This window comes from Paramormyrops kingsleyae, chromosome 19, assembly GCF_048594095.1.
Source record: "Paramormyrops kingsleyae isolate MSU_618 chromosome 19, PKINGS_0.4, whole genome shotgun sequence".
Classification (NCBI taxonomy): Eukaryota; Metazoa; Chordata; class Actinopteri; order Osteoglossiformes; family Mormyridae; genus Paramormyrops; species Paramormyrops kingsleyae.
Genome location: NC_132815.1, coordinates 7,723,375 through 7,741,486, shown reverse-complemented (window position 1 = coordinate 7,741,486; position 18,112 = coordinate 7,723,375). Strand labels below are relative to the sequence as shown.

The 18,112-nt window shown below is 38.6% G+C and overlaps 1 protein-coding gene across 1 annotated transcript in view; it reads right to left on the bottom strand.

Annotated features, from left to right (window-relative positions):
- vta1 (vesicle (multivesicular body) trafficking 1) overlaps positions 1-18,112 on the bottom strand; it is a 32,883-nt gene that overhangs the window by 13,833 nt on the left and 938 nt on the right. Inside the window, exons 2-4 of the mRNA XM_023840964.2 lie at positions 10,326-10,420; positions 3,898-4,025; positions 923-998 (exon numbers count right to left, since the gene is read on the bottom strand). Coding sequence (XP_023696732.1) covers positions 923-998; positions 3,898-4,025; positions 10,326-10,420 — 299 coding nt within the window. The remainder of the gene's footprint in view (positions 1-922; positions 999-3,897; positions 4,026-10,325; positions 10,421-18,112) is intronic.

Genomic DNA, 18,112 nt, shown 5'->3' with positions numbered 1-18,112 from the left:
AAATTCCAGTTTAGTCATTTAGCAATTGTTTCAATTTTCAGTGTTAATCAAGCCCAACCCCTGTTTTCAGAAACAGGCAACATGGCGGTGATTCAGTGGGAAAAATCCTTAGAATGTCAATAGAATGCCCCCAGTCCGAGGTACAGGGCCGGTGATAGCTATGGTTACAGGCCTGATGTGACGATAAACCTAATGTGGAATCTGACAATGCACCTCCCCTTAAAATTCATTCATGAACAAGAGTCCTGCCTCAGTCCCAGGCTAAGAATCCCTCTTTCTGGCAGTAATCTAATCGTCCACAAATCATCAGGCTGTTCTTTGGGAAAAGGCTATGTAATCGGGGTGGGGGGTGGGTGTGGGCATTCTGAAGGCTCATTGTCTGGGTTAACGTTACAGAATGAAGGCACAGTGTTAAAAACAGCCCCCGTGGGTTTTCTACAGTAGGGAAATGCCTTCCCCTTAGGGAGAGAAGGACTCTCAATGAAACATTGTCAGTCTTCTGACACAGTCAATCCCCTCTGCAGAAAAGACATTTTAGGCAACTACAGACAAATGCAGATAGTTTAATAAGCGCACTAGTGTAACAGTACTGAAACTGTACTGGACGGCCTCGGTTACAAGCCGTTTCCAAGATGTGACTTTTCCGAGGCTGAAATAATACTTTCGCTTCTGATTTGTTCAAAGGAACAAGAAGTGACCATAGAACTCATTCTATAAACATTACGTATATCTCCACGGCTTGTACATGAAGAGATCAATAAGACTGCATTGCTTGTTTCCATTACTCAGCTCACTGGGGGATCAATAAAAGTACAATTCTTTATTACGCTTTATCTACATACTTACATCAGATAACTAGCAGTTCCGCAAAGGACACTTTGGGTCCATTATGTTCATTATGTTCAGGATGAACATGACCTACCTCTTCTGATAACTCCCCGAACACCGACAGCACATCTAACAAGAGGCTGGAAGTGTAAAATGACTTGACCATGTTCCTGTTGAGAATGAAAAAAGCAATACTCGATGTGATTTTTAAATAAGAATAAACATAGAGTGACAAATAAACAGTAATATCATTACATGAGCTTCCATATACGTAGAAGAGACATCTGCATGATCTTACAACGATAAATTAAATAAAATGTGTTAAAAAAAAATAATAATTGTTAATTCTCTTAAAATGGATTCAGAACAACCACAACAATACCGTTATCAAACAGGAACAGGAAATCCTAATTTCCCAGGAACAGGAAGTAAATAAACCAGTGAAAGGAAAACAGACTTTCAAACAGCAGTTCAAAGAAGCTTGCAATGTATTAAATATCAGCTAATGAACTGGACAGACAGGGAAACTCAAAGCAAAGATGCCAAGACAACATTATGCTCAGCTGATATAGTGTTTAGTTGACATATCCACAGTCTCAAAGTCATCCTTGCTGATTTTAAATTTTAAAATTAAATCTTCAAATCAAAATGTTCTTGCTCTTAAATACTCAACTACACACCTTGTGAGGTGACATCATGGGCTATCAGCTAGATATTTATGCAAGACTTGCATAATGACATTGCTTCATTTACTCCAAGGATTTATCCAAGGACCTTTTTTGACTGATTGAAAAATGATTATGTTTTCCATAAAGGAGATGCAACTTCCAAGTGTGGTTTTGACAAAGTCTATAGTCGACCTTTTCCGCTGACATGTGTTACCACTAAGGGTGTCAATTTTGCATACATGATACAAAAACAACATTTTCACACTTCTTTCCTGCTGCTGTTGCTCAGCCTTTCCAGATCTCTAAAAAACCTAGACTGTGTACATATTAGATGATTTTGGAAACATGACGTGAGCCTACACTCCTGTACTCAAGAGCCGAATGTCTATATAGATATTCTTCCCAAGGTCCAGGCAGCAATGAATCATAGCAAGCTGCCAGCAGAATCAGCTGTATTCTTCATCTATATTCCGGAGCCATTCAACAAACTATTCTCTAGGAGAGCAAATCCTAACCCTTGTAACACTGTTCATTTTTCTCCCACAACTATACCTAAGCGTTTAATCAACTTTGGTTTTGAACACAATTTGCTAATGTTTTACTAATAAAATAAATGTTAAGATGTTTCTCCTTTGAAAATGCCGGTCTCGGTGAACTAATTACTAATAATCGGGATTAATGGCAAGGTGTCGGTAACAGTTCATTCATTTCAAATCATTTAAATTGGAGGGTAATTTGTAATACTAATATGTCTAATGGTCACAAACGCAGCATTGTAGCCTGGAGGGAGGCAGTGCTAATGGCATAGGGCTTGAATGCAGTTAACAGTGACATAGTTACCAGTGACTGGTCATCATCAGCTACATGTAGACAGATGCCTCAGTCATAAAAACTGAGCTACTCTAGACCAGACTACTGAAACAGGGTCAGCTGCGTCAGCTGCGTCGATTCAGGGGCAATTAGAGTGTCGGCGGCTCCCAGGAAGGCATATTGTATATATCAGGTGTTTGAGAGAAGGGCTCTCAGTCAACTGTAGCTATTTGTCTTCAGGACGTTTTTTTTAAAGATTTATTTAACCTTTTTTTTTTTTTCCTTATCCTATTTAAGGCCCATTGTCCACATTTTATGATGCGTTATTATGATTTTTTTTTCCCCCCAGAAGACAATAATTGGCATAACGTCGTGTAAGAGCAGCGTAAAACATTGGACAACAGGAATCAATAAAATAAAATTAAGTTTTACTGGCAAGTTGGTTGCTGTACTTGAGGCCGGATAACAATGGGTTTCGGGAGTGCAGGAGGAATATGTCGATGTCTACAGTCATGTAGAAAATAAAATGTAAATGCAAAAGCCCCAAGAATGTGAGAATGTTTACTTATACCTCTTTCCTGCTTATTTGATCAGCTTATTATTTGTGTTTTACATTTCAGATTTGCAAGGATTACATCTGACAGGGACTATGTTGTGGTTAGAAAGGCACGCATTATGTAACTACATGCTGACAGACTGAGAAAGTGATGTGGACAAGTGCGCTACACGATCTACTCAAAGCACAGACGTCAGCCAGAACATGTGACCCATGAAACGATCCAGAAAGCTGAGTTTCATCCGTTTTAAATGACTTACTAATTAGAATTGGCAGTTTACCCAACTCAACCTAAAGAACGTGTTTCACTTTTAAAAAGTGTCTATTATACAAAATCAAAATTATTTCTACAGAAAAACTCATGAAAAGGATGTTCTGCTCAAAGTTATAGTCCAACAGACCCAACCTGAAACTCGCCTTTTTTTTTTTTTTATCAAATACTGTAAATTGATCAATGGCCTCAGAGTTCCATTGAATGTTGTTTATCCAAAACCCTTATGATTTCCTCTACTGGGATTCTTTGCCTATGAAACCACATTCTGAACACTTATCATACCTGGCAAAATGATCATCTTCAGCCGAGCCTAGGCTGACTGCCAATGTCTGTAACTCTTTAATTGTAACAATAGCTCTTAAGATCAATACAAATGATGCATTTGTGCCTCATGGGAAACAGACAGCATTGAACTACAAAGAAAAGCTTCATGTAACAGTGCAACGGGAACAGCAAATCGTAGTTGCTTTCCAAATCTCCTTTTCCCTGTGTCTAACAAAATTTGACTAATCATATATTCACAATTTCCTCATGTTTATATCTGTGTTCACAAAAATAATGAGAACACAGCGAAATACTACATCATATTAGAGTTCAAGCATCATCTATAGCTAAGCTTGTGTGTAGTGCACAGATAGATGTTTATAGTTGAATGGATTAAAAAAAAACAATGAAATCCCAGAAAACGCTTGTGGGGTGGCGGCTGACAAGCCACTATGTTCCAATACATGACAGATAATACAATACAGATGTCCTCTTACTTGTGAAACCTTCCTGTTCGGTCTTCGTTGTCAGCATAGAGAAACATCTTTAAGGCGTAGTTCTCAATATGGGCATTCCCTACCACTTCCTGGGTAATGGACTCGTTGTCATGCAGTTCCTTCTTCATCTGAAACAAAGTCAAAGTTTTTTTTTTGTTGTTGTTGTTGTTTATTAAAGAGCATCACATCATCGCATGACATGGCTGGTGCATTAAGAATTATAAACCTTCTGGAAAAAAGCCTTAATATAATACAATCAGGGAAAATAAGCAATAGATAACAATGACACAACAACAGGAAGCCCAAGTCAGTAACAGCACAAAGATACACAGCAGGCCTATAATGATATACTTATGTGTTACATACCGTTTGATTTTTGGTTACATCATTTTTGGTTCAGAACACACAATGAAACAAATATACATTTTTTGACTGATGGAATCTAAATTCAATAAATTCCACACAGAAAACATGCTCATTTTGGATGAGTTGGTTGCGGCTGGTGCTGGTAACATTCAGTCATAATGACGACATTAGTGAAGACCCTTCCTCATCACTTCAATCAACAGTTTGTGAACCTTTTGCTTTCCCAGTAAATTACCACCAACTGCAGTTGATAAGACCAAGACAGTCTGTTGGCTGTTATACTGAAATCAGATATGGCATTTAAAGTGCTTTTGCCAGGTAACTCAGACCAGGCAAAAAAAAAAAAAAAAAAGTATTTCTCACTACAGATATGTGACCATTCTCGGTAGCAGAGGATACAGAATATGGGAGTAAGTTAATTATTATTGTGTTATGATGCAGCCTTAGTTTTGAATTTTTATCTGCATATTGTATTTTTAAGATTTCCAAATAAACATCTCTTAGGTTTTGTTATATAGACACGTTGACGGATACATTGTTTTGTTTGGTTTACATCTGTTTCAAACTGCGTTTGGAGTTTTAATAATCATTTAAAAAAAATCTGTTTCCCTACTGCACTGAAATTGCACCAAACTGTGAACTGAATGAACTCAAAACTGAGGTTTGTATAAACTGTGAATTTTGTATAGTGTTACACCCCGAATACAGATACCCTTGGGTTTGTTGCTTTATCTTTTGTAACTAGAACTGCATGACAGTGCGACAAGACAGCATGTAACAACACTAATTGCGCTCTACAACACCCTTCTAACGAGATGATTACAACATGATCACTCCTCTGGGGACCAGCTTACATATTATTAGTGATGCATTGAACAGGAAAGTATATATGTCTTGGCAATGCTTCACATTAACTGCACTCCTAACATACCAAGACAGTTTTAATATACATAATTAACAAACATATGATTATACGATTATAATGTTTGTTGTTATACATTTGTTATTAATGTATATTACAGCAGTATGTTGTTTATGAATGCATTAAAAAGGCATTATGATGGTGCACTGAATGTTCTGTGGATGCATTATAAAGGCATTATGATGGTGCACTGAATGTTCTATGAATGCATTATAAAGGCATTATGATGGTGCACTGAATGTTCTATGAATGCATTATAAAGGCATTATGAAGGTGCACTGAATGTTCTATGAATGCATTATAAAGGCATTATGATGGTGTACTGAATGTTCTATGAATGCATTATAAAGGCATTATGATGGTGTACTGAATGTTTTGTGAATGCATTATAAAGGCATTATGATGGTGTACTGAATGTTTTGTGAATGCATTATAAAGGCATTATGATGGTGTACTGAATGTTTTGTGAATGCATTATAAGTGCAGGTGATTTTCAGTTCAGATACAGTTTTAGAAAACTTGAATGTAACATCTATATATCGTATAACAATTTTATGTCAATGTTTGTTGACAGTGTTGGTTTTGGTACTAAAAGGGAACAGCAGCAGTGACTAAACAGAGAAGTCATTGCAGACTTATCACTTCTTGTTTATCTTCACCTGCCTTTGCGTTCTGATCTACAGGCATTCTGGCTCAGGCTGAAGGGGATCTTCTCCGCATTGCTCTGGATGCTACATTCAGGATGGGTCCTGCCCTGCTGGCACTGGATCCACCTCAGGTCACTCCAGGGAACGAAAGTGATGAGATGGCTGATGAGGCGAAATCCAGGAATACACGCGTTTACAGTGATAAAATGAGCTTGGTCTGCCATCACGCGTATCACATTAACACTCATCCACTTTGCCTCTGCCAACATTTTCCTCCAGTGACAATAAAACGTTTCATGAGTATGTGGGACAGTATGACCTAGCGGTGCACCAATGTGGAAGTTCTGGCCCATACCAATAACCAATATATTTTTTGTCTAATATTATTGGTAACTTACGGTTAAATTAACCTCTGAGCTCCTCAAAACTATACTGAAACTGATGTAGGTGACGTTGCTACTTAAGATCTCGTGACTATGTATAGGGCCCACAGAGCTGGTGGATATCTATGGTGTCCAAGGCAAGCTTCAGCACCTACTTCTAGGGGCTTGAGAAGGCCGATTTCCGTTTGCCCGGGACAGTGTGTCCCATGCGCAAGTGAGACCTGCCAGTGCTCCTCAGAAGCTGGATCCCTAGGAGACCATCTGCGTTGCCTAATGTGGTTGAGGAACCACATGATACAAGGCAGGTAGTGAGAAATCAGCAAAAATAGCACTGACTTGGGAGACTGTAGCCAGGTTCTTTGTGGTGAATGAGCTATGGAAATCCCTCGTCTTACAGTACATTGTCTTAGTAGTTATGTCTTTAGCTCTCCTGTTGATAACTTTGAATATCGACTGAAGTCTAAAGATCGGCCGGCAATATCAGCCAAGTTTGTCACATCAGACGCATGGAAATGTGTTGATTTTTTACACACATCAGCTGACCCTGATGCTATCTGCTAAATCATGCATCTCTCGTATGACCTAAAGGAGCCCAGTATTATTAGTAAATCTGTTTTAAGTAAAGTATCGTATCCTTACAGATAATTCACTTCTTAAGGGCTTCTTAACTCGAGTGAGTATGGGCTGGTGAAAAAAATGAGGTGAAGACTGAACTCTGAATGTATTTTGCCAAGTGGCACCTGAAAGCTGAACCCCACAGGTGCCAATGGCTGGCTGTGGCCAGGACCCAAAACACGCACAACAGGCTCAACGGACCAGCCTCATGCAGCAGAGTTCGGCTCTTTCTGAGATGTAAGTCTACTACAGAGCATCAGGTTCCCTTTTCAAAAAAAAAAAAAAAAAAAAAATGGGAAAAAAGCAGGAAATAATATTGGTTACATTTCAACAGGTGGACCTCCATCCACTGAATAGACTCTCTGTTCTCCCTCTAATAAAATCTCTGCCTATCCTTAAAAAAATGAGAGCATGACCCAACACAGGGCATTGGTTGTGCAAAGCTAGGCAAAGGAAAGTAAAAACAGAACTCTGGAGGAAATGTGCAAACCGTCCACCAGCTCGAAGGCAAGATCGACCACTTTTGCCAGTCTTTAATTGAATCGAAGCGTTTAGCTTGGATGAAGCGCTTCAACTTGGACACGTTTCTGTTTGCTGGATGTCCCTGCTGTGGGGCTCGCCATTCAAAGAAACATTATTTTCAATAAGTCAGCCTGTATCAACAAGAGCTTTCGAAATCATTGCTCTTATTAAATAAAACAAGAAATGTAATTGCTACCGTTTCCTCGACAAGGAAATGCTGTTCCAAACACTAAAGGGGCTAGAGGCTTGCTTATCTTGCTCTAGCACTGCATTTATCCTGGCAAATGTGGACGAATAAATTCTCCAGTTATTAATAAAGTCAATGCAAGGTGATTAAATGGCACTTGGCAAGCATCCTATCCACAATGTAGAAAACGCAAGCAGCCAGAGATGAGGGGGGGGGGGATTGCTTTAACAAAGTTTGGACTTTGCCTCCTGACAAGGGGCATTAGAATTGTACCTAGTGCTTGGGACATTTTTGGGCATCAATGACATATTCTCTGCAAGAAATGCTCACTGTTATACAAGCACATGGTGCCCAATGCAAATATTCTACTACCAAAACAAATTGCTCGGTTTAACCATTTTAACAAAGACAGACAATTTAATGATTCTAGTACAAACTCAGCAAAGAGGTGAAGAATATAATCATATGCAATTTAATATACATAGTAAAACAGACTTACAATAGGAAAACAAAAATGACATACAGATTACGCTCCTCAACCAGGCTGCCTATCCTATAAAAGATAGTCAGGGAAATTACGTTTAGCCTAAAAACCTGCGAGCCACACTTTGTTACTTTTCAGAAAGATGTAGCGCCTGGAAAAGATTACGCAAATTCAGCTGAACTGAATGCTGGCGAGAGGTCCTGCGTTTCCTCTTGTGATTTTCTCCCAACAGTGAGGTGGGGGGGGGGGGGGGCTCTATACGGGTCATACGTATTTTACATATATTACATCCCCATTCACCCTCTTATGCACTGGTTGCCCCAACAGATGCCCAGATCACTTCTCATACAGACATAATTATACTGGCATCATTTACACAGCACATACACAGATTTCACCGTCAGTCTGTGAATACCATCCACCTATTCTGCCAAATACAGTGATTCTTCTCAGCTTGTTTCCAATTATCAAAACCAAAATCCTTAATAATTATAATTGCTAAAATATAAATATATATGTGCGCGTTAAAAAAGAATTGTGTTAATATATAAAATAGGTCTCTAAAAAGGTGCCAACACTTAGGTTTTCTGTATGCTGTGCTGAAGGAAACTAAACTAAAATGCATTCTGCCATCCACTGCTTCACTCTAAACCTCTCCAATATCCAAGTCTCATGACTGACTGAATGGGAGCAGACAGTTACAACAGAGCAGAATTATTACAGAAACTAGCTTTATGCAAAACATTTTACTCTTTTCCCCAATATGACATTTGCGTATAAACAGTTATATTAAATACACAAGAAATATAGCTTGTGTATTTATTACCAAACCAAATTCAGTTTGCCGTAACTGTAAACCCTCTCCCTTTGATGGGAGCACTGCATGAAAACCAAAACAAGGCTCACAAAAAATATGTACTGTATCATTTCAAAGCGATGGTATAAAGAATACTTCTTTAATCTTTAATTGATATATAAAGACTGAAGTGAACGGTACATTTTCATTTCGAAACAAAAAGGCAATGAATGTACATCAGAGGACAGTAACAGTCCATGGTTATCATATGGCACAATGAGCTGAGGTCAAAGGGAAGGACTATCGCATTAATCAGGCTCCTATATAAACCTGCAGGGGATCGAATCCACAACTGCAAACAGGCATATTTTATAAACAGAAGGAAACAATCATTTTCATGATACATGAAGACATTTATTTTCTCACTGCAATATAGCACTTTGACAATTTCCAATTAACATTACATCTGGAGGGTGCTTGAAACTTAATTCTAAAAATGAGAGAATGGGTAATTATCTATTTTTAATTGCCTGAACTATCATTGCATATTTAGAGCAAAGGCTTCTTTGTTTGAGTGAAACTGATTAAATCTGTTAGGAGTACTGATGAGATTTAATTATATGTGACTTTTTACATAACCTTCTATGACCTTGTAAATGTGATTCTGTTCATGAATTGACTTGAACTTTAATACTAAAAAAATCACTGACAGATTCATAGCATGATTTTTCTAAACACATATTTAAACAAGTGAAATTTAAATCCATCAAGACCACACGTACATTAATGTGAGTAAAGCTCAGTAAGGCTTCTAGAACCAAAAGGAAATAAAAATTGTCAGTTTCCTTTTTGAAATGCGCAATTCAGATATTTCCTTCAAACTGATCATTACTACAAAAGATTATAAGGTACAAGCAAATCTACAATTCATGGCTGCCACTCTAGCCAACAGCATAACATAACATGTGCTACTACAAATTTCTTCCAGGAATAGCTATAACATAAACAGATATCAGTTTATGCACAAGTAACTGAATATATAAATGTTAACAGAATATTAATCACTACAAAGCTAAGAATACTTTGAGGATGTACAAGGCACATAAAACATTCTGAAAACTGAGAACACTGGGAACCAAAACAGATATAAAAGCCTGCTTAAAAGTATATGACTTACCAGTCTTGCAACATTTGTTGCATTTGAAGACAGACGGACACAAAGATATGACAAAAAAAAAAATCTGCTGTCACTTGTTCCAAATTTTGTCATTTGAAAACTATTTTTATTAACTACATTTTTAAATGGATTTCTGCACGTCTTTATTTTACAGGCAATGTATTGAGAAGGATCAACTATAAAGACACATTCATCCCAATTAGATGAAACATATTTAAAGCATTGTTATGGAAGTGTACTCAAGCTTTTATAAATGTCCAGAAGGAAGTATATGGTATCATGAAATGCCAAGTGACAACAGGCAGTTTTTATTAATTTGCTTGACTTACTGTTTCCAGCTGATCCATCAGCTTGATGAGGAACTTTCGGCATTCCGGAGTTTTGCTGTCCAGTTTCATGCCGGTCTGCATGGCATAGAGCCGACCTGCAAGACAGCACCACTTCTGAAACCTTTACAGCCCTTTAAGCAACTGAAATAAATTTCTCTCTGTCATTTTTAAGTCTTATGTTAGTTTCTTGTACATCTTTGTATGCTGGATGGCATCATTCAGCCTTAGATACAGATCTACTTCAGTCTCATACTTCAGTAAGGACATTTAATATTTGTTACTCAAGGGAAACACAACTAGCGCTTCATAAGTGGCTACTTGTACCCTTCGTTTTCTCATTCATTTTTATACACACTGCATACACATTCTCCGTAAAAAAGGCAGAAAAGTCTTGCTACTTCATTTATTATTATATTATGTACGGTGTTACTCGAAGACATACAGATTATAAAAATTCCATTTTACACCCCATTTTGAAATTCTGAGCCAGAATCCTCCAAACCCAGTGAAATCCAGCATTCATTTCACGGCTTAGTAAATGCTTTTAACAAAATCCATTGTACGGCTCCACACTATCACACGTATTTCATCCACTTCACAGAGGGACTCAAACCTAAAACATTCCGGAATTAAGTGCGATTCTGCCACTAGGCTTCCGGCCAGCTTCCGATGACTCCGCAACACTCAAGTCTGTCGTCTTGAGTCTCTGCCTGAAGGGAAGTGGAAATCGCTCCAAACCCTGAGCCAACCACAGCCTTCAACACAAACCATAACACACCAAGGATCATATGCGTCTCACCCATGGGACGGAGTCGACCTCCGATTATAATGATGTGCAACTAAATATGAGACGGTTATTCCATATTTAATTTCTGCTCCAAAAGAATAGGCATAAGCAGGGTAAATGGCAAATTAAAGGAAAAACATTGCAGGATATCAGTTTTTTGGATATATAACAAAGCTGGTGACTTGCTGATCGTTGATAAGCCATCTGGGCTGAGAAGGTGAACTGCATAGATGAGAACCCATAACTTGGATGGTGATTCAAGTGGCAGGAACAGATAAGGGAGAACCTCTGATGCCCTTGGCTAATGAGGATCCCTCTGAATATGTTATTTAGAAACACAGAAAATTGAGGTGGGAAATAAATTAGCAGGCTTTTGGGCAGCCTCTTGCGTTCTTCAGATCATGTTCCACACGGTCTTAAAAAGAAACCCTTGATTACTTGGCCCACAGTGTACTGTGACACTCCAGACCAGATTACCTTCAGTTATTTACATGCAGTGTGCATATTTATACAGGGTGCAACAACTAATTGCCAGGAAAACATCATGCACCTAATTATCACACTCAGATCGCCAACATCTTCATGCGTTTCTCCAGAAACTCCTGGAAAAGCTGGCACCCTTTAAAACTGCCTATGAAAAGGAGTTCAATTAAAACTACAAATCAGTATTTTATGGAATGAGATTAGTCCCCCTAAAAAAACTGAATTTAGGTTTGCTGTTTAATTCAGAACAGGTTTCAAAGTACTTGCCAAATAAGCAAATGAAAATGTAAAAAATGCGTTGTAGTTCTTCCCATCCATCCATCTATGCATCCATCCACCCGAGGATTGTGAGGATTTTTGGCAAAATTCTTTTAAAAATTCAGATTTTTCAAAATGTTAATTTAACCGCCTTTAGTTGAGGTCTTATATCCCATTTATAATAAACAAGTGAAGTGGGAGGCATCCAGTGGAGAGATGAAAGGATAGAGAAAGAGTGAAGCTTCTCCCAACAGCAGACTTCTGGGCATCAAATGTCTGAAATGGAATCTGAGACCAGCTTTCATGTGTCATAAGCATCTTCTGAAACACAGTTTAAAAACTATGCAGTCTGAATGTTCAAAGTGTCGCACTGGCTCGATTAAAGGCAATGAAATTCATATTTAATAATCCTGAAATTCAACATATGATAATTCAGTTTGAAAATGAACCATTATAATAATTCTACATTCCAAAGATAACATTTGGTCACAATAATATTATAATAGAGAATTTGGCAGTAACCTCAAAGAAATACAATTTTAATGTCTGCATTTAAATAACCACATTAAATGCATCACTCACTAGTCCACCTTCTCAGTTATGGTAGTTAAAATATTGAACACATAAGAAATATAGCATAACTATTTCTACGCAAATATCATATTTGAGTAAAGCCAATTTCGGCAATGAATTCAGCTCTCTATCACTCACCTCCAGTTTCGGAAGTATCATAAAACCCAACGGCAAATACGACTTCCTTCCTTTAGGAAGCTGCTATAAAAAAAAAATACAGCGAGCATGCAGAGAGCGGAGTGCTACGCACAGCTTAGTAGAGTGCCGGCACATCAGATTAGCCTGTCAAACTGTGCCCAGGGTCACTCTCTGGCTTTGGCAACGATTTAACAAAGTTAACTGAGGAGAAATCAGAATGTGCCCAACGGCAGATCAACATGCGATACGGGCAGCAAAGCTGCAGCAACGACCTGGACAATGTGATCACTGTCATCTTGGACCAGCACCAATTTATTTTATCTTGGAATCAAAACACTCCACCCAATACATCCCCTTTCAGAAAGATGTTAGATGATTTACAGCACTACATTCCCATTTTATGATATATCCACGCAAACATTCAACTCTGACCGCCCGTGGCGTAAAAACTACAGAGCCAGACAGAAATTCCAGCGATGCAACCTTACGCCCTACAGCGTGTAGAAGGAAAAGCCGTAGGGGACCAGGATGAAATGCCGACGAGAACCTGTGAGGTGTTTATCGCCGCCCCTGCACAGATAACACCGGCCAAATTCAAATTCCGACTGAAAATAAAACCGGGGGAGGACGTGGTTTAAGGTCACCAATTTATGAGATGGTGGGGGGGGGGGGGGTTTGTTTTGCTAGGAGTTCAGATTCTCGGGATTGGGGGAGGGGAGAAATCACCCTTCCACTAATCCATCCATTTTTAACAATTACTTGTACGATGAGGCCGCAGTGACCAGCAGCCCATCTGAAACTACGCAGGGTTTGAGGCAGCATAGATCCCAGTGATGCTACAACTACACAGATCTTCTGGATAGTGGGTGGACACTGGAGACCCACGTGATCTTGCTCAGAACATACTCTGCACCGAGAGACCCACAAAGCACAGCGCTGTCAGGTGACAACACTGCCTGCAGAGTCACTGTCAGCCTCATATTTCAGCTGAACCTTATCTGAAGCCATAACGAACTGTGGTTTCAGTACTTAGGTATCAAGTACACTTGGAAAGAACAACAATCTTTTCAGTACAGTGATGACTTTTTGTATTCTTTGTATAGATGTAAAAGTGGTGTTTAAATGGTGGGTGGATGTCACACACCTCTATTTGAGAAGACACAGAATTAAGTCACTATTTACAATGGATGGAATAGCTATCTGTAGGCAATACAAGCAAGTATGCAGTTCAATTTGGCCTCATTTTAAAAAGGAAAACAGTTCATTTACAAATTTTATTTCCCCTAATGCCCAATCAAACTTGCTACATTTTAAATTTAGACATCGTGCAAGCTTGATTACATGAATAAGACTAAAAAGCAATAAGTATTTAGAATAGTTCCATTAAAGGTATTACATAACATGTCCACACAGTGTACACCATGTATTAAGCAATAATCTGACATTTTCAGTTAAACAATTATTTAGACCACAGGTAGAAAATTATGCAGAAAAGATTACTAATTAGAGGACTGATTGGCAGAACAGTTGTCACACCTGGGTTTGACCAGCTGACTTAAAGGTTATCCCAAAACCTGCATACAGGTTTACATACTTAGCGACCTTATTCTCATGAGGGCTAAATTTTCCTTTTTTCTTTGCATATTTATGTTGGATATATCTAAAGAACTTAACTTTCAACACCAGTGCAGAGTTAACATTCATTTGGATACATTATTTCACTGCAGGGTGCAATGAAGCTCACTGTAGACGAGTAAAGTGAGACTTGGGTGAGCAGAAAGAAGGAGGGCTTTCTTCGATTCTGAAAGGAAAAGTCCCTGGACCTTCACTTTGCTGTAACTGAAAACCCTCTCCTTTGATGGGAGCACTGCATGAAAACCAAAACAAGGCTCACAAAAATATGCACTGTATCATTTCAAAGTGATGGTATAATGAATAATTCTTTAATCGTTAACTGATATATGAAGACTGACCTGAATGGTAAGTTTTCTTTTCGAAACAAAAAAGGCAATGTATGTACATCAATAATTAACTGGAAACACACGTGTGCGCACGCGCACACACTAATATATATCTATATCTATATCTATATCTATATCTATATCTATATATCATACTCCAAGTACTGTCAGCAGGTTTGGAGGGCAGAGGACGATACCATTACATTGTTATCAAAAGGTACAGTGGGCTGATATCAAAGGGCAGGACTATCACATTAATCAGGCTCCTATATAAACCTGCAGGAATCCACAACTGCAAACAGGCATATTTTATAAACAGAAGGAAACAATCATTTTCATGACGACAAAGCACAGCGCTGTCAGGTGACAGCACTGCCTGCAGAGTCACTGTCAGCCTCATATTTCAGCTGAAGCCATAACGAACTGTGGTTTCAGTACTTAGGTATCAAGTACACTTGGAAAGAACAACAATCTTTTCAGTACAGTGATGACTTTTTGTCTTCTTTGTATAGATGTAAAAGTGGTGTTTAAATGGTGGGTGGATGCCACACACCTCTATTCGAGAAGACACAGAGTTAAGTCACTATTTACAATGGATGGAATAGCTATCTGTAGGCAATACAAGCAAGTATGCAGTTCAATTTGGCCTCATTTTAAAAATGGAAACAGTTCATTTGCAAATTTTATTTCTCCTAATGCCCAATCAAACTTGCTACGTTTCTTTAGACATTGTGAATGTTTGATTTCATGAAGAAGATTAACAAGCAATAAGTATTTAGAATAGTTCTTTTAGAAGTATTATATAACATGTCCACAGGGTGGATACCATATTTTAAGCAATAATTTACAATTTTTTAAACCACAGGTAGACAATTATCCAGAAAGGGTCACTGTGCATTTGGGTTTTTGTTGCAACTCCCTAATTAGATTATTAATTAGAGGAATAATTGGTTGAAGAGTCCTCACACCAGGGTTTGAACAGCTGACCTAAAGGTCACCCTAAAACCTGCAAACACACGGGCCCTGTGTGGATAAGTTTTCCTACCCCTGATATAGACCAAATTATTTTATTGTATTGCCTTTTATATTTTTAACTTAATACCTAAAAAGTATTCACCAAACATCGAATCCTTTAGCAGCAAGTGAAAAAGTATTTTTCGAATTCCTTCAGTTCATCAAAGCAATCTGATAATACCAAAACAGGGATTATTTTTGTGTACTACTGAATTTAGCAATATTTCATGTGTACCGTTTGCAGAAATTTGCTTGTGCTTTCACAAAGAGACCGCTGTGCCTTATGGCGAGCGCATACAACGTAACCCAGAAACACTGAAATCCAAGCATCTGCCTTCAGTTAGGCTAAGTCCCCAAGGACTTTGATTAAAAAAAAATAAATAAATAAGAAATGTGTGTTACAGTAAGCGTAGAATGCAGTTAATATCACGATATATACATAAGCAAGACACAAAGAGTGCAAAAAGACAAGGTGGGTCAACACAGCACTGAGGCTGGACAGAGAAGGAATGCAGAAGTTCTCTGTCAATCTGCGACAGAGCATTTTCACCAACATCTGCAGGAGGAAAAGAATTGTGGATTCAGGAATGCCAGCCCGCGCACTCGACCCTCCACATTACAAGGGAGTTATTATGTAGCCTGCAGTTGAATCCGAACACTGGACCAAGTCCAGCAACCCGAGAAGCAGAACAATATGAAAGAGCGCCTTTTCCATACATCCCCCAGCCCCATGCTGGGCTGAGCAATGCTCGTTTAAGAAGCAGGAGAGGGGCTGCGAGTCCTGCACAGGACCGCCTCCCTGTGCTCGGATCACCGAGAAACAGTCACAAAAAAAAAGTTTCCGTTTCACCTCTGTCGTATCTTCAAGTTTGGCATCACTGTGCCACATACAAACAATGTCACAAAAGAGGTTTGCATTCCATACAAGCGGGGAAATACTACAAATTCACTACTGGGAATATGATCAGGGGCTAGAAATCTGACACTCAAGCTACTGCACTGTGAGTCTCTCAGCCATGCATTTATTAGACACAAGGGTGATAATTTCATTCAAGTGCCTTCGGATAATTGGCCATTAACTACCCACTTTCTGGTAACTCCAGCGTTTTCCACGAGCGCATGAAGTCTGCACATCGAGAACATGGTAACGCGGCTGCTTGGTTCGCAACACACAGCTGCTGTGATTTGACTGACGCCCGTGTCATATTCGATATGATGAGCCATCACAGTTACTCCAGGCATTGTGGATAGACGCTGGATTTTATTTTATTTGATTTTACCATCATTTCCCCAAAGCAAAGTATGTTTATTTTTTTCTTGAAAACATGGCTAAATTTAAACAGCCACTAATACAAGTATGATGTCCAGCATAAATCATCGGTATATATCAGTAAAGACCAGCATAAATCATTATAAAACAAAACCAGAGTGATGCAGAGAATTATTACTTTGTATCCATTTTCAAATGAACAGCTTCTTAATTCCGTCAATGACAAGTCAATACTGACCTCCAGTGGTACACTTTGATGCAATAACAATTAATACGCAAAATATAATTACTTGTTGATTGTTATACGAGTTATACAAAATATTAACAAGTCATTATTTGACTAAAATAATTTTTTAGGGTTTAGTGTTTGCACTGATAAGTAAACAACGCCCAAGATTAGTAGAATCCAGTCATGTGTCTCATGAACAAAGACCCATGGTTAAACCGATAAGATTACAGACTAACCAAGTATATTTACATAAAATTAAAATAAATATTTTCTCTTGGTGGTCTATGTTTTTTATTATTATTTAAAAAATATTTTCACTTACAGCAAGTCATAAATAAAATTAAAATCCACATTAGCAGATTTTACGAGTTTAATGAAAGAAAACCCCGTCTCAGACTCGGAGCGAAAGAAACGGCTCCAGTGTTTACATTTTACGGGTCCCCTGCCGCAAACGCGGACATGAATCAATTTTTCCAACTGGGAACAACATCAGCAAATACAAAGGGCTTACTGAAAGCATACAGGACGCATTAATAAAGAAAGCCCTGATTTTGCAGGTCTAAAGCCACAGCACCCCACACCTTAGGTCTGCCTGGTAAAACGAGTTACCCTGCATATTTGGCCACCGGGCTAGCAGAGCGCCCTCTGCTGGGCACTGAGCCCGAAGAGCCACACCCTGCACGGCGCCGCACCTGACACAGGATGCTGCTAAGCAGGGGGCCAGATCCCCGACGCACAAGGGCCCCTTAAAGGCACACAAGCGGGACAGGAAAAGAAAACGAAACCTATTTATGTCGAGGGCGATAAGACACGCAAGATATTATTATTATTATCATTATTATTATTAGTAGTAGTAATATTAAAAATAATATAAATGTACCTATTTATCAAATGCCATCATACAAAAGAGTGGCAGATACCTACAAAAAAGTGCTATATCCAGAAGAACACATTACTAAAACTTAAAATATACCACACTTACAGTGTCCTTTAACTAACTGTAATAATACGTTTGACTGTGTGCTTTTATGCCAAATAAAATATTAACAAAAGGCATTAGATGTATCCAGCCAG